At 35.6% G+C, this 21,244-nt stretch overlaps 1 protein-coding gene across 1 annotated transcript in view; it reads left to right on the forward strand.

Moving 5' to 3' along the window:
• The first annotated feature begins 295 nt into the window (after positions 1–295).
• LOC133530378 (facilitated trehalose transporter Tret1-like) overlaps positions 296–21,244 on the forward strand; it is a 40,358-nt gene continuing 19,409 nt past the window's right edge. Inside the window, exons 1-3 of the mRNA XM_061868292.1 lie at positions 296–637; positions 13,245–13,474; positions 17,569–17,739. Of these exons, the coding sequence (XP_061724276.1) occupies positions 553–637; positions 13,245–13,474; positions 17,569–17,739 (486 nt within the window). The 5' untranslated portion in view covers positions 296–552. The remainder of the gene's footprint in view (positions 638–13,244; positions 13,475–17,568; positions 17,740–21,244) is intronic.

Consider the following 21,244-nt stretch of genomic DNA (forward strand, 5'->3'; position numbering starts at 1 on the left):
TCTCACTCTAAACGCATACTACACCGCACCATCGCTGGTAAACATACAGACATTCGGGAAAAAACCCCGTCTTTATCAGTCGGGCAAAAATATACAACCAAATCTTGGTGCTTCATCGGTCACTTTTTCCCAACTTGATCCCAGAATTATGCAAATAAGGTTTTAGTTTATGTATATTACTATATATAGATATATGTAGATATTTATTATATTGACTGTACCAACCACCGTTCTCCTAACAACTACACATTGTTTATTTATCTGAAACGAAAGATATATCAGTTAACCCCTCGCGCGGCGATCATAAATATTACGCATGCGCGAACTGGCCGTACTCAGTTCAATGCGCGCGCGGCCGGTATACGCGCGATCTATTTTACTACATCGATTTTTTTTCGCATATATTCTAAATAAGTAGATATTAATTTTATTCAATTTATATTTTTTTTGGGAAACAGTTCAAATGGCCGCTTAGTTTTATTTTTATAAGAGTTATACAATTAATTTATTAGATTTTAATTGTAACTCAATATTTTGGAATTATACCTCAAAATGGTGAACAAAGTGTACAAATTAGGTTCTCAAGTGATGGAGAAGAATGGTAGCAAACATAATCAAGTGCTGATGTCCATAGTTGGTAAGTTTACAAACTTGATAAAAACAAACAAATAAATACAGGCTTTTAAAAAAAAATCGTTGCCGGCTTTATATTTCTAGTCTAGACAAAATATAATTTAAAACTGTCGTAACACGCTGAAACCCAACTCAAAGTAACATTATTTTATTGCATAATTCCTATGACAGCTTTGGTTTTCAACGTCAGACTAGATTGATAATGTTACATTAATTTGTGAGTGCTAAAATTAAACTTAATTGGAAACCTGATAAAACTTAATTACAAATGGACACCAAAGCCGGTGAAAGTAAGCAAAGCTTTAAAATAAACAACGATAAGGATCAAGAGATCAGACGATTTTATTATTGAATTAAGCAATCTCTTCCATACAATCCGAAGAAAATAAAATAAAATGTGAATTGGCTTCTTGTCTTAAAAATTGTCATGTTGTCAGACTGACAATCAATATTAAAGTCACAATGGACCTCAGACTGTTGTCACAGTGACAACTAACAAATAATAAACTTATATTCAGCTCCTTGCACTACCTGTTCACTTTTGTATGCGTTCTACATTTCCCGCTACCTAAAGGTTATCTGGAAGAGATCGCTTTTTAGGGTTCCGTAGCCAAATGGCATAAAACGGAACCCTTATAGTTTCGCCATGTCCGTCTGTCTGTCTGTCTGTCTGTCTGTCCGAGGCTTTGCTCCGTGGTCGTTAGTGCTAGAAAGCTGAAATTTGGCATGGATATATAAATCAATGAAGCCGACAAAGTCGTACAATAAAATCTAAAAATTTAATTTTTTTTAGGGTACCTCCCCTACACGTAAAGTGGGGGTGAAATTTTTTTTTCGCTTCTACCCTAGAGTGTGGGGTATCGTTGGAAAGGTCTTTCAAAAGTAATAGGGGTTTTTAAGAAACATTTTTTGATAAAGTGCATATATTCGGAGATAATCGCTCCGAAAGGAAAAAAAAAGTGTCCCCCCCCCTCTAACTTTTGAACCATAGGTCCAAAAAATATGGAAAAAATCATGGAAGTAGAGCTTAAGAAAGACATTAAATGAAAACTATAGCGGACATGATCAGTTTAGCTATTTTTGAGTTATCGCAAAAAGTTTTCCCTTCATAGTAAAAAGACTTACTTTAATTAGGTACTGATTATGCAAATTTGCCAATTTGTTTAACTCGGGTGAAAGGTACCGTTTCATCCCTTGGTTAACAATTTACTATACTTTAAGCTCCAGTTTAGCTTATTGTGACGGAAGAGTAACTACGGAACCCTACACTGAGCGTGGCCCGACATGCTCTTGGCCGGTTTTTATCGATAAGACCGCCTGTTGCTACCTGCGGTGACAGCATGGTTGCATTTTTATCATTTGTCCCTATGCCTGTCACTTTCGCACACATACGTGTTAGAGCGTGACAGGCAGGCAGTGCTTAGCCCGGTTCTATTTCCTTTAAAATGTATTTCTAGTTTTACATGAATGTAAAATCTGTATATAATTGTTGGTGGAATAAAGAATATTTACTTAGGTACTAATAGATGCATTTTATAGCCACAAAATTCTTGTCGAGTCACAATTTTTCGGCTAAAATTAGAAGACAAGTTTTAGTGGTCGTATACCTGTCGGAATCTTGAACAGGTGTCACAATGTCACTAGTCAATGTGTGTTGTGTGTGTGTTGTCAATGTGTAGTGTTTATCCGACTGCGCGTGCTTATATCGGGTCAACTCTAGATACTCTTTATGTCCTCTATTATTCTACAGCTATATATTAAGCTACAGGATGCATTCTAAGTGTCAGATGTTGGAGCCTGAAGATCGTTTTTAGATTTTTTAATGAGACATTTTTTTTCACTGAAGGCTCCAAGTGAAAGTTGTTGGTATTGGGGATACAATATGCCATCTACCTATACATTTTAAGAAAATTTTATACATTTAAAACCTAAACTTTTTTAAAACTTACACAGTTCACTTCATCATGTGTTTGATAGTAATTATCAGTTATGTACACGAAATTCTTATCTGGGGACGAAAATAATCATCTGTGGACACGAATTATGTACTTATTCTATCCAATAGTAGATTGTGAACCAAGGGATGAAAGGCACACATTTCTGTCGAGGTAGTTTGGGACTGGACCAATAGTCCGAGACTGAAATGGTGCCTTTAACCCGAGTTAAACACTCTTCTTTTCATTTCGAATACGAGGAAAGTAAAACACATGTGCATTAAAAAAAACACGGCAAGTATAAACGTCAGTAGTATTTCTTGATAGTACTTTCAATTAACAATTTAAGTAAAAATATCGATATTTATGGAATGAGGAGTTAATTATAGAATGGAAATTGTACAACAAATCCAGAACAAAAATTTTAATTGTTTATCGTAAAAAAAGAGAAAAAAATGTACTTATAAAGTACTCTAGAGCAGAAACGTATAATTTTCTTCACACTTTTTAGAACAACAACAACCCACTTTCAGAGGTTGAGAAATTAAAATAAAGTAATTCTTCTATTCTATGACGGAAACTACGTCGGTGGCGTGTAATTTAGTTCGTGTATTACATTTAATATTATATTCCCTGTTTAATTTCAGACCGATTTCTGGCCGAGACGGAGGTCTCCTTTCTAGATTTAATTTCGTGATGCAGAAAGTCTTAACTATTACAGAAATCGGTTTAAAAGTTAAAAGTGCCGCAAACTGTTTATTAAATATGCCTTTGCTAACATAGCTAAGGCTTACCTACAAACATAAGTATATAGCTATCTACCTATAGGTGAGCGACCTACCTATACATAGTGCTCATAAAAAAGCGATAAAATTCGGTAGCTGTTTACAAATATTTGCTGATAATTTCGTTTCCCAACGATTATTTGCTGATGATATAACTATTTTCGAACATAAAACTCTTGTTACCCAAACCGGTAAGATAAAACGCGCGTGTACTCAACACACGATTCCCAGCATTCGGACCGAGACAGAAGGCACCTTTCTAGATGTTAGAATTTCAAGATTCTATTAGTTATGGTCTGAGACCTAATCTAGATCCAATTAGATGAAATTAGGGTAAAACCGTCGTATCTGTAGTGGTCGAAATCGTTCTTATGCGCCGTTCAACTTTGTTAATCTCGGTACCTACTTATAGTAAAATTATTACATTCATGTTATTTATTTCCTCAATACATACTTTATTACCCAACGTATTTATTTAGCCTAAACATTAAACCTACTTTCACATATGTCATAGTATCGTACAGTATAATCTTATAAATATATCCATAAACATAAACATGTATATTGCATACCTATATTATTTTCTACACAAACTAAAACAGTCTTAGCCATACAGTTTCCGACAAGCAAATTGGTATTGTACGAAGGGTCGGCCTGAAAACCAGCGTTGTAGTAGGTAAGCCTGCTGCAACACATGCTGAGGTTCGCTCCTTTTTAGCATCATAATTTTAAAAGTTTTTTATATCTACATGTAAACATAAATTTGTGCCTAATTAAGTTTCATTTTAAGGCTTGTAATGTTTTGTAGCATTGCCTGTAAACATTTTTCAATGTGGTGTTAAATAAAAAAAATCTATGTCTATGTCTAAAATTCTATTTCAGATGTGGAATTTAGCTACTGTCTCATTCAGCTTTAACTTTTCAAACCTTTCATTAAACATGCATTTTGTTTCGAAATTTATTTCTCATAATATTCGGTGCCAATTCAGAATCTTATTCAGATCTCTGAAAACCACAACATTCAAACACGATTGGGATTAAATCTTAAATTCATACAATGTTTCATAATTCAATGTCAGAATACTTAAAGCGGTACATCATAAGACAATGTCACAACACGGATATCAGACACGTGTGAATATTTTGGCACGGTGTAGCTCGCAGTAATGCACCGGAGAGCTACGAATAAGTCTAGTTAGAATAGAATAGAATAGAATAGAATAACTTTATTTGCATAGAATAAGTACATATTTTGGTGTCCACAGATGTAATTTTGACAATTTGTTACTTATTCTGCTATATGTATATAATAATACTAGCATGCAAAAACTTTACACAATTTAATTTTTAATTACTATTGAATAACAATTCTAATCATTTCACAGTTTCAATTACAATTTCGATTTGTATGCCTGCTGATGTCAGTACCCCATACAGTTGCATTTTATAAACCGCTTGTAACATGTATCTTAAGAGGGAAATATAAGTATACTATACCACGCCCACATACTCGTACAAAAAGAGAAAATGTTTTTCCACTTCAAAATATTTTCCATTCTCCTTGATTTTCAATATGTTATTGACACAATGAAAAACTAGGTTTATAGGTTTTCCTATTTTTTTAATTTGTAATACACTTTTTTCTTTTTGAAGTCGAAACTTCTTTAGCGGCGCTGTGCACCGACAGATTCGACAGATTGAAAATTCGTAAGACGGACACGTGACCTGATTGAAAAACTCCATGATGGTGAGATAAGAGTCGTTGAAATTATGGATGGAAGTTGATTTTTCTGAGGGATAAACTTTTTAATGTTAAATAATTGTAATAGTTCTGAAGTGTTAAATTTTAATGTGTACGATAGCGCAATAAATGAATATTGTATTTTACCACATAAATGATAGTACTTTTATACTGATAATTAAAGCAATTCGTGCAAAATTATTCCCTAACCATTTTTTTTCACTTCTGTTCCTTTTTTTTTTTAAACGAAACCTATAAACCTAGAATATATTATGCTGAAGCGACCGACATCAAAATCAAAGTGATTTGTTAAGATTTAGTTAGTGGAAAACGTTTCCTCCCGAAGTGGCTCTCATAGAAATAGAAAAAGCGGCCAAGTGCGAGTCGGACTCGCCCATGAAGGGTTCCTTTATGACGTATTAAAAAAAACTACTTAAACTACTAGATCTCGTTCAACATTTTACCACTTTGGACACACATTTTACCACTTTGGTAGTGTCTCTCGCGCAAACTATTCACTTTAGAAAAAAATTATATTGGGAACCTAAATATCATTTTTGAAGACCTATCCATAGATACCCCACACGTATGGGTTTGACAAAAAAAAATTTTTTTTAATTTTATGACGTATTAAAAAAAACTACTCACTAGATCTCGTTCAAAACAATTTTCGTTAGAAGTTTGCATCGTAATGTATATCATATATTTTTTTTAGATTTTTCATTCTGTTATTTTAGAAGTTACAGGGGGGGGGACACACTTTTTTTTACTTTGGGAGGTTCTCTCGCGCAAACTATTCAGTTTAGAAAAAAATGATATTAGAAACCTTAATATCATTTTTGAAGACCTATCCATAGATACCCCACATGTATGGGTATGTTGAAAAAAAAAAATTTTTTTTAATTTCATGACGTATTTAAAAAAAACTACTTACTAGATCTCGTTCAAAACAATTTTCGTTAGAAGTTTGCATCGTAATGTATATCATATATTTTTTTTAGATTTATCATTCTGTTATTTTAGAAGTTACAGGGGGGGGGGGACACACTTTTTTTTACTTTGGGAGGTTCTCTCGCGCAAACTATTCAGTTTAGAAAAAAATGATATTAGAAACCTTAATATCATTTTTGAAGACCTATCCATAGATACCCCACATGTATGGGTATGTTGAAAAAAAAAAAATTTTTTTAATTTCATGACGTATTTAAAAAAAACTACTTACTAGATCTCGTTCAAACCAATTTTCGGTGGAAGTTTACATGGCAATGTATATCATATATTTTTTTTAGATTTTTCATTCTGTTATTTTAGAAGTTACGGGGGGGGGGGGGGGGACACATTTTACCACTTTGGAAGTGTCTCTCGCGCAAACTATTCATTTTAGAAAAAAATGATGTTAGAAACCTCAATATCATTTTTGAAGACCTATCCATAGATACCCCACACGTATGGGTTTGATGAAAAAAGATTTTTTGAGTTTCAGTTCTAAGTATGGGGAACCCCCAAAATTTATTGTTTTTTTTCTATTTTTGTATGAAAATCTTAATGCGGTTCATAGAATACATCCACTTACTAAGTTTGAACAGTACAGCTCTTATAGTTTCGGAAAAAAGTGGCTGTGACAGAATCGGACAGACAGACGGACATGACGAATCTATAAGGGTTCCGTTTTTTGCCATTTGGCTACGGAACCCTAAAAAGTACCGTTATTTCGCTAGGATCGCAAAGCTATTCTTCCCTCTTAAGTTATCTACAAGCCTTTCAGAAAACGCCATCCAATCTGTTCTGAAACACCATCATTAAGGGTAACTTTAAAGTTTTTATTACTTTTCATTATCCAAAAATATCCACAACACGTAGTCCGCTATCTTCATCCGATCTTCTTCTATTTGTTGCTGAGTATTTGTTAAAAATTCAACCCAATTAATGATTGTGCTTAGTGGTAAACCGACTCCATGTTGGTATTCCTAGTTTGACGACGCACGTATTATTAGATGAAGTTCCGAATGTAACACAATCTATCATCATTTCTAGAAGGTACAAATATTAATATGTTTGTTTTCATTCCGACGTCTATTGTATACGTTGACAGCGTAATTCAAAATTAGAGGAGGACCTCTGATCAAGTAATAAAATCACCATTCAGTATTTAAAGAAAAACCTATTAAGAATTCTGGGTGTACCAAAAATCCTTTACTAAAATCGGTTCATCCGTTTGGGAGTTTCGATACCCCCAACAGCCACAGACGGTGTATGTCATACATGTCCAGCTTATTCCTACCCTCTTTTCGTAGATCAATGACATAATACGATACAAGCAAATTGGGTGTCACTTCCAGGGCTGAAATGAAACAATTCTAACGTGAGTTAAAATCTGCCAATATAACATATTTACGACATGATATAGACCAACATACATATAAAATCCTACTTCAAGATTCAGACACATGTCGGTATGCCGTAGCTACCTGATTCACCCACTCACCAGGCAATCTCTTTATTATTATTGGGGTTTGTGGGCCTTTGAGTGCCACGTCGACCAGGTAGTGATCTATTATGACAGCTCTTTAAAATTCATTACTGATGCCCGTTGAATCCAGGAAACTCCAGAAGGCAATCTCTTACTGACCGGTCTATATGTGGTAATTATACGTTCTAGTGCCACATCACCTGCCAACGTTAATCAGTAGGCTAGAGACACATGAATATGTGAATGTATAATTGTGTATAGATTTTCCATTATCTCATGTTTCTCAGCGTCACCATTGTGTTGGATAATGAGGATCAGCGGGTGTCGTGTGGTGAAGAAACAATTAGCGAGTGCCACACGAAATTAGATCCTATTTCGAAGTAAAAAAGACTAACATTTGTGAGGATATCTGTAAGTAATTGTCAACAATCGATGGTACTACTTGCGAGCTACCTCACCCAACTATTTACCTGAGTGATTAGTTTCCTAACAAATGTAACGGGTCCCGAGTCCACTGAATTTTGATTGAGTGTGTTAGAGTAAGATGAAAACAGGAGTAAAACAAAAAGTCGTCCGTAACGTAATATTTTTTTCCTACTCCTCTACTGTTATCTATCATTTATGCATTCATTAACACGAATATAAGAACATACATAAAAGATTTCAAGAAAAGTCTATATTGTCTATTCCTCATAAAAGCTCTTGTGCTTTTATAAGCTATAAAGTTACTGCGATTAATTATGGCTACCAACCTAACAAAACCAAAACGAATACAGTTTTAAACTAAGTGCATTGCTGCCAACTTACAAAATATTCATTTGGTTGCATAGTAAAAATAATTACTTCATAAGAAACACGCATGTGACACCCGTAATATAGCAACACCCATAGACTACAAAGACCGCTTAGCGTTGCTTGTTAGTCTCCGTAGGCTAAGGTGGCCAAAATTGAGAAAAAACTGTCCAAAAAATTAATTTAGCAAGTAGCAAGTACCAGGGCCTCATGAGTTACGAGGAGGTGTCGCCTTAATTTGTTTACCTAAATTAAGATTTATTTTTGTTGACTCGTAGGAAAAATATTGTATGCAACGTTGTATAAGTAGGTCAAAAAATTCTCGTGGCGTATTCCTTTACAATGTTCGCCTACGCCTTCGGCTCCGGCTCACATTGTAACTCACGCCACTCGCCTTTTTTGATCCTTCTTATACAACTGTTGCATAAAATACTATAGTGGTGACAACATTATTTGAACTGCCATTTCGCTCTGTGGTCACTTTCGACTTGAAGTGCGAAGTTGCACGTTATGAGCAAAGTCACTGATGGTTTTGTCGTCATCTATATACTCAACGATTTTTAAACCAACCCAACCCCTGTAAAATCTATCGGAAAAAATGTAAATGTAAAATCAATACTAATGTATTATTTTACATTTTTATTTGATTTATTAAATCGAAATAAGGGATTTCGTGGGTAGTTCACAAAGAACTAGCACGGAAGGCGCATCCAGTTTAAGACTATTTATTATATACGTCTCAAAAAGTGCATTAATGTCAACTGCATACGGAATTGCATACTGCATACCCCGGTACGAATAAAATACCTGAATTTAGGGTTCCGTACCTCAAAATGAAAAAACCCCTATGTGATGAGCGGTCTAGCGTAGTGGGAAGTGACCCTGCTTATGAAGCCGATGGTCCCGGTTCTGAATCCCGGTAAGAGCATTTATTTGTGTGATAAACACAGATATTTGTTCCTGAGTATGGGTGTATTCTATGGATATACGTATGTCTATCGGCGCCTAGTACCCATGTTACAACCTTTGCTTAGTGCTTGGGGCTAGGTCGATCAGTGTAAAATTGTCCCTATATACATATTTATATATTATTATTTACAGGATCACTTTGTTGTCCGTCTGTCCGTCTCTCTGTCTGTCAAGACTCTATATCTCGGGAACGCGTGGAGTATTGATTTGAAATTAAAACCATATACACAGGTCTACAGTCTCTTGAAGCTGTAAAAAAAAAGCGGCCAAATGCGAGTCGGACTCGCCCATGAAGGGTTCCGTACCTTTTATGACGTATTAAAAAAAAACTACTTACTAGATCTCGTTCAAACCAATTTTCGGTGGAAGTTTGCATGGCAATGTATATCATACATTTTTTTTTAGATTTTTCATTCTGTTATTTTAGAAGTTACGGGGGGGGGGACACACATTTTACCACTTTGAAAGTGTCTCTCGCGCAAACTATTCAGTTTCTAAAAAAATGATATTAGAAACCTCAATATCATTTTAAAAGACCTATCCATAGATACCCCACAGGTATGGGTTTGATGAAAAAAGATTTTTTGAGTTTCAGTTCTAAGTATGGGGAGCCCCCAAAATTTATTGTTTTTTTTTATTTTTGTATAAACATCTTAATGCGGTTCATATAATACATCTACTTACCAAGTTTGAACAGTATAGCTCTTATAGTTTCGGAAAAAAATGGCTGTGACATAATCGGACAGACAGACGGACATGACGAATCTATAAGGGTTCCGTTTTTTGCCATTTGGCTACGGAACCCTAACAAGCGTCTAAGTAATATCGTCTTACACTACAAGTACAGGGAAAACCTCCAAACTATAAATTTGTAAGAAAAGGAAAAAAAAAAAAAAAAAAAAACAAAATAAGTTAAATTTGTTCACAACCCTCGGTGGGCGAGGCCAACTCGCACTTATCCGGTTTTTTCTCCTTTATCTCAATGAAGATTCACACGACTTTTTGAGTAGGTAAGTAAATGATCACAAACCAAAGTTAATTCAAGACATACCTACGACTTAATTTGCCGCGTTATGGCAAAAAATAATAAAATTTTAACATTACTCGATCCTAAATGCCTCATATCTATGTAGAACAGGGCCTCAAGATACATGACGACGACCTACACGATACCATAAAACTACTGACTATAAAAACTGATAAACGATGTACAGTCAACCAATATGAATCCTAGGCCACTATAGAACCTTGTCGCTTTAACTACTCTACACATGACATGCATCACTGAATAAGCACTGTCTTAGAAGTCATTATGACATGGTTCTATAGTGGCCTAGGAATCAAATTGGTTGACTGTACATTCACAACTACCCAAAGCCTGCTACTACAACTACTATTTAATGTTTCTACTTAAGATATCACAAGTCAAAATATTTGTATGAAATAATTAGATTTGTTGCCTTAAACTGACGTTTGCGTATCCTATCCTCGTAAGGCCCAAGGTCCTACCTATAGGACTTATTCAGTTCGATGAAATTTAAATCATATTCAATTAGGACAGAGTTGCATTTGTTTTGTTTCGTGCAATTTTCAAACAAAATAAAATCTACTGTATTCCGTGCACTATAGGTTCAAATTCCAGTGGCAAATTTTGGATTTTTCATATCTATGCCTGGGCCTTAAGAGGCTATGTGAAAATAGTTCATTTGCTTGGGAAATAATTTGAAAGTGACACAATCTGTTTGTGGAGACTGGTCTGTTTAAGTTAACTTTATTGAGTATATAATTACAGTGAGACACCTCATTCGGTTCTCGTATGTTTCTTTTATCCTAATGAATGTTTTAATTATATGGAATGTTGACTCTTAGAGACTCTATACATCTCTAAAGATAATTTGATAAAAGTCATTTAGTTCTGACATTTAGAGATATATTATTTACACCTCTAAATAATTTTAGATTATTTTTTGTATCTGTTTGTTTTTTTTTATTATTATTTTTGTTTTTTTTTTTGTAATCGGACTTTATACTTAATTGTTGATGTGCTTGTTTTTGTTTGTATGTAAATTCCATGTTCACGTGTAAAAGTGCCGTTGTGGCCTATTTGCTGAATAAATGTTGAAGTTGAAGTTGAAGTACGACCGTACATAACAGTGATACATTTTTACCCACGACGCAAACGAAACACGAAAGAGGGGTGTTATATTTTTGATGCCAATGTCTGTCTGTCTGTGGTATCGTAGCTCTCAAACGGATGAACCGATTTCAAAAAAATATTGGGATTATGCAAGCATGAAAGTCCCGCCCTAAACTTCGCTTCCTTCAGTCAGCCAATTTTTTTTATGATATAAAAGGCAAACGAGCAGACGGATCACCTGATGGTAAGCGATTACCGCTGCCCATGGACACCTGCAACACCAGAGGGGTTTTAAGTGCGTTGCCGGCCTTTAAATGTCGAAGGTTTAAATGTCGTATCGGTCCGGAAATACCGCACAAAAATGAGCATATTTTCTACGATTTAACGTATAATTATTAAGTAAACAATTTTTGTACAGACCGCCAATTTTCGACGGAATTATTTTTAGACGTTGTCGTAACTGGTGTTTTTGGCGACGTTCTTAAATACTTGCGTTTCTTTGTAAATTCTGAAATTTCAGCAGCTTCAGTGAACTAGAAAATCGAATTATGCAAAAACTTTGCTAGGTACTGTATTTTTTCTTATTTTTGCCAAACTCCAACAAGGCATCACTATGTAACAACGTTAGTAGAAAGAAGAAAGTTCGGAAATTTAATTTAGGATAATTTTTTGTTCTAAATGCCAATTGGAATAAGTAACTAACCTGAAATTATTATAATAACAAGTGATGCTAACTTTTGAATGAAATAAAGTTAAGATTGAAAGTAGAAAGTGAAAAAATTAATTCAGATTTAGGTAGGTTTCGATTCAGTAAAATCAATTGCAGTACATACATACATTCCCAATGGTTTGCCTAATTTGAGACATTAAAGAAAAGAGGTCTGATTATATTTTTCCTGTAAAATTTATAGTAATGTCAATATTGTGTAAAAATTTCATAATTTTTCTTCGGTAAACTTCGGAGATAAGGGAGAGGGGGGGTAATGGTTTTTTTTCACATTATCCGCCTAAAATGATTTTTTTTCACTATTAAAATATAATAAAAAATTGTTTTTGAATCGTCAATTTGAGCTCTTTCAAATGATACCCCACTTGGCCTACTCACTAGACTTTGAAATTTTGCCCCCTCTTAATATTGGGCATTTCCCATACTTATTAAAAAAAATAACAAAACAATACTTTCAATGTGTCTGGGTTAGCGTTGTTCATAATTATTCTAAATTTCAAATTGAAAGCTTAAGTGGTACTCGAGATATTTAGCGTTGTGACAGTCGGACGGACGGACAGAGCCGCACCATAAGGGTTCCTTTCCTTACCTTTTTGGTACGGAACCCTAAAAAGCACATTTAATAATTGATCCCCCACTTAAAGGCAAACACAGCATGGATTATTAATTTAATTTAAACATTAAGTTTAAACTCAGAAACAGCTTAATATAAATTCGAATAAGTACAAATGATAGGCACTAATTAACAAAACAGCTACTTAAGTAATACTAACAATACAATTTCCACACAAAAGTAACTAAGCTAAGCCGAGCTAGCTGTTGTCTATGTACAGATAATAATTGTTTTAAAGAGGCTTCACTGTCGTGAAACACAGCCAATAAAGGGAACATTATTAGCAAGCTTGTTGTATAGGCGAGCCAGGCCAGGCAAAGGGGAGTGAACCAATAAATTAGTTTTACTACGACACACATAGGGTAAGGCACAAGTAACGTTGCAAACAGCAAACAGGCCTTAACGAATCTAGTCCTTTAAACCAGTACCTATTGTTGTTCCAGTGTGCATGCCCATCCTCGCCTACGGCACAGCCATGGGCTGGATCTCGCCGCACCGCGCGCTGCTGACCGGGCCCGACTCGCCCGCCGGGGAGCCGCTCACTGACGACGACGTGTCGTGGATGGCGAGCATCATGTTCATCTTCGCACCCATTGCCGTGTTCGTGTTTGGAGTGGCAGTGGATAAGTTTGGACGGAAGAACGCGTTGCTGTGTTCTTCCGTGCCCATTGCTGTAAGTATCTTTGACGATCATTATCGAAACACGAGCCGGATACTCGTAATCAAACTTATAGTCAGTCCGGGAGCCCAAGAGGGGATTTTTGTAGTTACTCGAGCATATCAGATTAAGATATGACTGATGTCTTACTACCCCTTAGAGCCGACCTTAACCACTTTTCTATGTTGATCCGTTGGTTGGTGGGGATTTCAACAAAACGTTAAGCAGATTTTGGGATTACTAATTTTAGTCCAAATTAATTATTTTATTGTGCTATTACTAAATCTGACAATTTGTACGCTTTTTCTTACTATGACGGTTACAATGTGAAAATTGGGCGTGGAACTTGTCATCGTCAGATTGAATTATAAAAATATTAAATCATTAACTTAGACCAAAATTACCAATTCTACAATCTATATAACGTTTTTTAGGGTTCCGTAGTCAACTAGGAACCCTTATAGTTTCGCCATGTCCGTCTGTCTGTCTGTCTGTCTGTCCGTCTGTCCGAGGCTTTGCTCCGTGGTCGTTAGTGCTAGAAAGCTGAAATTTGGCATGGATATATAAATCAATAAAGCCGACAAAGTCGTACAATAAAATCTAAAAAAATATTTTTTTTAGGGTACCTCCCCTACACGTAAATTGGGGGTGACATTTTTTTTTGCTTCAACCCTACAGTGTGGGGTCTCGTTGGAAAGGTCTTTTAAAACTAATAGGGGTTTTCAAGAAACATTTTTTGATAAAGTGAATATATTCGGAGATAATCGCTCCGAAAGAAAAAAAAAATGTGTCCCCCCCCCTCTAACTTTTGAACCATAGGTCCAAAAAATATGAAAAAAATCGTGGAAGTAGAGCTTAAGAAAGACATTAAATGAAAACTATAGCGGGCATGATCAGTTTAGCTGTTTTTGAGTTATCGCAAAAAGTTTTCCCTTCATAGTAAAATACTTACTTTAACCCTTTAATTCGCAATGTCAAGAATACTTTACATCAAAATCAAAAAAATATTGTAACGTAATTTTCACTTAAACTCAGTACTTGTTTTAATAGAATGATAGTTTAAAACCTAACTCATCTTCGACGAGTAAAGTTATTGCCCAGGCGCACGTATTTTGACAGTTAGTGGTAAGATGGCACGGCGACAGAAATCGGCCGTAGGACGCAAGGTAATAATAAATTATTTAAAAATATTTATATTTATAATGTCTGTCGAAATACTATTGCAATATGTTCTTGAGGGTGTGTGCTTTGTGTTTTTATATTTTTCTAACAAAATGGAAGCCTAACTAACACAGGACTGTGTTCCAATTATGCGTGTTAAGAATGCTTAGCTTCGCGAGATTCTTAGAAATATACTTAGTGTAACGTATGTTAAGCAGTCTTAGCACTGCGCCGCTATGAATAAAGTACATTCTTGTTGGGCTGTTAAGTAATTTTAACATTGCGCAGATAAGGTTAATATTAGAGAAAATGCAACATACATTAATTTTTATGTTTGTGTATATGTATTTATATGTTTCTTGTTTTTTTATATATAGTAACATTATGCATACTGATTTTTGTTTGCTGCATGTATTTTTTTCTGTTTTGTGGCTTCAGGGTAAAATAAAATGGGATTAAGTTAACAAAATCATGGCCCTCGTGCCTCTAAACTACGCCCCCTCTTCTGATTGCAGTAGTGAAGAAGAGAATGAAATCCATCACACGTGTCCTCAAAAGGACGTCGACACTAGTAACCCTTCCGATGCGAGTTCAGAATCCAGATCCATACCTTCTTCTCTTGAGAGACTGAATTTACTTAATTCAGAAGATGTAACTGAACACCTTCCCGTTCTCTCAGATGATGAAACTGAGCCTGCTGCATTCTCTCAGATGAAGAAACAGTACCTTTAACCCCTGTTATTCGAGAAACATTCCCAGCATCCCCACAAGTCCCTCTGCCAACGCTCCATCTTTTCTATAATAGACTGGTGCTGTTTCTTCATCTGAGAGTAGTGTAGCAGTGTCAGTTTCATCGTCTGAGAGAACGAGAAAGGTGCTCAGTTATATTGTCTGAATTAAGTAAATTCATTCCTCGAGAGAAGAAGGTATGGATCTGGGTTCTAAACTCACATCGAAAATGTTACCAGTAGTGTCGGCGTCCATTTGCAGACACGTCGGGATTAATTTTGTATCCAAATGCGATAGCGCCATATACACCTTTTCCAGGACGACAGAAAACTAAACTGTTATGAAATATAAATTTGTTCCGAAACCACTGACATAATACTGAAAAGCAACAAAATTTGACAATTAACGCTATCTTTGATGAAGCGGAACTTGTACCTATTGGCGACTGAGTCCCAACTAAAGACTTTAAGCGATTTTTTTCTGTCATTCTTCGGTTCTGATCATATACATTATTACGAAGATAGTTTGGGGCTCGAGGCAAAAGTTGTCATCGCTCTCTGTAAAACTTTCAAGTCGCTCGCATCGCTCTCTGCAAAACCATCGGTCGTATATTTCGACAACTTTTTCACGTCGCTAGAAGTGATTCGTCTCTGTGAACATGGCATATTTAGCCAAGAAAAGTTACCTACTGACAAACAGCTGTCGAAAAAGATAGGGGTACGAACTAGCAGCTAGTATGCCAAGCTAGTCGTTCTTTCATCGATTCCTGATGGAGTCCATGCGATGATACTCAAAAGTCGAAAAAGCCCGAATCAACGTAGACTACCCTCAGACCGTAAGACAGTACTGTCCAACGCTTGTAGGTTGATTTAGCTGCTATCGGTCGAATTTCGAAACCAAGCGCTGGTATTTACCAGCGGTTGGTTTGGCTATGTTTTCTCAGGTCCTAGACATATATGTAAATAATGGCTGGTTGGTAGTGAATGGTTGTATCGCGACAAGCTGAAGCCGCTGAAAAGACTATGCCACTAAAGAAATTAAGATTAACAATGGTACAACTAGCAATGGAGCTTCTACAAAAAACAGGTCTAGGCCGTCCAATGCGATGTACCTGTCAGAAGGGCAACAGTTGTTCCAAGACCTCCACCTGTAGTTCAGTATGATAATAAAGGATACGGAAGATGTAGGTATTGCAAAACAGGAAACACGAACATGGAGTGCTCAAAACGTATGCCTAGTAGCAAAGATAAATTGTTTCTTCTCTTTTCATGTTGCTCAATATATTTTTTTTTATGAAAAACAATAAATTTGTTATTTATTTATTATCTCTATACCATGCGCAATGTCAAGAATACTGGACATTGGTTGTCAATAGTCATCAGTTGAGAGTTGGGCAACGCCAAGTATACTTAACATATGTTTTCTAGAAAATCATATACATAATATTTTTTTCATTATTTTTCTGTACCTTATATTATCCCTAATAACTCATTTAAGTAATTGAAACCAGAAAAAAATTGAAAAAAAATTTTGAGCGTTAAAGGGTTAATTAGGTACTGATTATGCAAATTTGCCTATTTGTTTAACTCGGGTGAAAGGTACCGTTTCATCAGCGTTTCATCCCTTGGTTAACAATTTACTATACTTTAAGCTCCAGTTTAGCTTATTGTGACGGAAGAGTAACTACGGAACCCTACACTGAGCGTGGCCCGACATGCTCTTGGCCGGTTTTTTAAGGTTTCGTTGTCACCTAGAAACCCTTATAGTTTCGCCATGTCCATTTATTTATTTTATTTATTTAATCTTTATTGCACAAAAGAAAACAATCTTATAGTACAAAAGGCGGACTTAATGCCACGAGGCATTCTCTCAATCAGATCATTCACTCAATACGAATGAATTATGAACTTAAGGCTGTCGACAAACGTAAAATTTGAGCAAGATCTAGTAGAATGTGTATGAAGTTTGTGTCGACTTGCCAGAGACAATGTATGGTGACGCTAGCAGTTGAGGTCTCACTTGTCTTGGCGTGCTGCCTTAGCGTAGATTGAGTCCACATAGATTCCAAGGTTATTTATTCGCTAGAATCATGATTAACACAGATGTTACATCCAAACATTAGTCCAGCACAATTCTGCCGACTTAATTTTACTATAAATACTTATTTACTAATATGCATTTACTGTAGCAATAGTAACATTTCTGTTTTTGTGACGAAGCTGGGCTGGGCCGTGAAGCTGACGTGCGCGCAGCCGGGTGCGCTGGTGGCGGCGCGCGCGCTCATCGGCTTCGGCTCCGGCGGCGGCTTCGTCGTGTGCCCGCTCTACGTCAAGGAGATCAGCGAGGACAGCATCCGGGGCATGACGGGCACCTTCGTCATATTCTCACAGGTAAGCTAATATGAACTGATCGTAATCTCAAGTGAAGTTTCTTATAAATAAGTTGTCTAGACTAAGATTCGGGAGGTGAATGAACTGCGAAGGCGGGCGAACTGTTAAGTTTTGCAACATCCCAGCCTTCTAACCCACCTATCTAATAACTATTAAATTTAAAAATTTGCAAATACACATCGTACATCATTTTGGAAAATAGCTGATACTCTTTAAATGGTTTAAATGGTTAAAACTACCGCATGGTTTCACGCAAAAAAACGCATCGAAATCGGTTCATCCGATTGAGAGCTAGGATGCCGCAGAAAGACACAGATAGATACATAATTTGCATAACACTATATGTTACATGTTACATGGACCCTGGAAAGGGTGTAGTAAAATAAAAGATAACTAGTTTACAATATCACAATTTGCTTATTATTACTTATATTAGTTACCTACCTACGACCCATAATTAGGTTATAGTAAATAATACTTAAATAATAACACCCCTATTTGCTTCAAGGGTTAGAAACGTGTGTAAAATGGTAATCGGCAGATAAACGGACCTAATCGCTCTCATAAGCATGGTCGTTGCTACATACCGTGGATAATGTGATACAGCGCTTGCATTGGACTGGAACGGCCCACTATTTACCATCTCATTTTCATTACCCTCCTTAGCATCTGCAGTACCATCTGTCTGCATTTCTAGCGTAGCTGCACTTGTTATATATACGTACACTCCAGTAAAGTGTAAGAATCGTTTTCATTTCTCATGCTCTGAAAGTGGGTTATTGCACTAGAGCAATTTTACTTTGGGGGCGTCCATAAATTACGTGAGGCTTTTTTGAGAATTTTTTGACCCCCCCCACCCCCCCTGGTGAGATTTCGTCATGTTTTTCTTAAGCCCCCCCCCCCCCCTCCTAATCTCACGTGAGATTTTTTAAATTTGTGTACAGGCTGTAATCGCGATGGATTATAAAAAAATAAGCAATACTTTAATTCATATTATTACTTTTATTCAAGACTAGCAAAGACTAGTAATTGAGATTTCAGAGTATTGCGGTAGTTGAAAATCGATGCGATAAAATTAAATAATTATAATAATAAAATACTAATAAATAATAATAATTATTAAAAAAATAATGAATTGATAATAAATAAAGGTGCATTAATACTACGGTGCATTCCATAAATCACGATACTTTTACCTAAATTGTTAATTGAAAGTACCCTCAAGAAATTCTATAAAAGTTTATATTTTAGTCATTTCTTTTAAGCGACAAAGTGGGACGTTTTGTCGGCTAAGGTCACATTTCATCCCTTGGTTAACAATCTACTACAGTTAACTGTACCTAACTAAGAGAGGGATAGTTTCGTAAAGTAATATTAGAAAAAAGAAGAAAAGTAGAACATCCAACTGCACTCAATAAGTAATCAAACTAGGATTGAAGACACCCTATTAAACTTCGATCCCTAGCGGCGTCATATGAACGGAACTTGGTACTGGTTCTAACTTAAAAGATAAATTAACTAAGTAACAAAGTAGATGCACCCTACAATTATTCCTTTGAGAGCGGCGTGTCTTTTAGGCTCCACTTCTGACCGTCCGTACCCGCTGTTATAAATATGGAAATTACGCGTAACATTTCAGTACCCAAATGGGTACGGGTAGGAATGAATTCCTGCTTTCTAATTGAACCTAATTGTGTACACAGTTTTGATGATGCACCCTCGAATTATTAGCATTTCTACTAAGTAATTTGTTGTTTTAGTTTAATAAAAGGTGCATACGGGTAATTCGAAAAAGTTTAGAATGTCTGGTAACTCCAAAAATTTACTCTAAAATGACGGAGTTATGGGTGATTTTCGGAATTAGTCGATATTTTGAAGCAGTTGGAATTACCCAATAACAATCATACATACAATTTGCTGAGAAGCTAGTGAAGCTAATGGCACTACGAGTATAACATTTGCATTTGCATGTGTCTAGACAGTTGAAATTTTCACAGATGATGTATTTCTGTTGCCGCTATTACAACAAATACTAACAAGTGCGAGTCGGACTCGCGCATTTAGGGTTCCGTACCATTTAAGACGTATTAAAAAAAATCTACTTACTAGATCTTGTTCAACATTTTACCACTTTGGACACACATTTTACCACTTTGGAAGTGTCTCTCGCGCAAACTATTCAGTTTAGAAAAAAATGATATTAGGAACCTAAATATCATTTTTGAAGACCTATCCATAGATACCCCACACGTATGGGTTTGATGAAAAAATTTTTTTTTTAATTTTATGACGTTTAAAAAAAAACTACTCACTAGATCTCGTTCAAACCAATTTTCGGTGGAAGTTTGCATGATAATGTATATCATATATTTTTTTTAGATTTTTCATTCTGTTATTTTAGAAGTTACAGGGGGGGGACACACATTTTTTCACTTTAGAAGTGTCTCTCGCGCAAACTATTCAGTTTAGATAAAAATGATATTAGGAACCTAAATATCATTTTTAAAGACCTATCCATAGATACCCCACACGTATGGATTTGATGAAAAAAAAATTTTTTTTCTAATTTTATGACGTATTAAAAAAAACTACTTACTAGATCTCGTTCAAACTAATTTTCGGTGGAAGTTTGCATGACAATGTATATCATATATTTTTTTTAGTTTTTTTATTCTGTTATTTTAGAAGTTACGGGGGGGGGGGACACACATTTTACCACTTTGGAAGTGTCTCTCGCGCAAACTATTCATTTTAGAAAAAAATGATATTAGAAACCTCAATATCATTTTTGAAGACCTATCCATAGATATCCCACACGTATGGGTTCGATGAAAAAAGATTTTTTGAGTTTCAGTTCTAAGTATGGGGAACCCCCAAAATGTATTGTTTTTTTTTCTATTTTTGTGTGAACATCTTAATGCGGTTTATAGAATACATCCACTTACTAAGTTTGAACAGTATAGCTCTTATAGTTTCGGAAAAAAGTGGCTGTGACAGAATCGGACAGACAGACGGACATGACGAATCTATAAGGGTTCCGTTTTTTGCCATTTGGCTACGGAACCCTAAAAAACAGAATAAAATAAATATATAATTCCCATACAACAAACATAATTTTTTTGCCGTATTTATAAATAATGGTACGGAACCCTTCGTGAGTCCGACTCGCACTTGCCCGGTTTTTTAAAACTATAAATTTATTATTTAATAGTTACTATTAGGGACTGTTTCACAATGTTCAAGTACAGGACAGCTAATTAACATATAACAGGCCCTTATTCCAATGTTTTACATACTCGTGGACAGACGAATGCAAGGAAGGATAAACTTAAAGCTATTTATCTAAGTTCACAACGACCCGTCCGTTACCCGGTTCCAATTACCACAATTCGAGCAAAGTCTATAATTTACGTCGCACACATTCTAATAAAGGCTCCTATTAGGTACACAGACACTCTTATTATAAGATTCATTCTACATCGAGTAGTTTGGCAATCCAAGAAAT

The sequence above is a fragment of the Cydia pomonella genome, chromosome 22, assembly GCF_033807575.1.
Source record: "Cydia pomonella isolate Wapato2018A chromosome 22, ilCydPomo1, whole genome shotgun sequence".
Classification (NCBI taxonomy): Eukaryota; Metazoa; Arthropoda; class Insecta; order Lepidoptera; family Tortricidae; genus Cydia; species Cydia pomonella.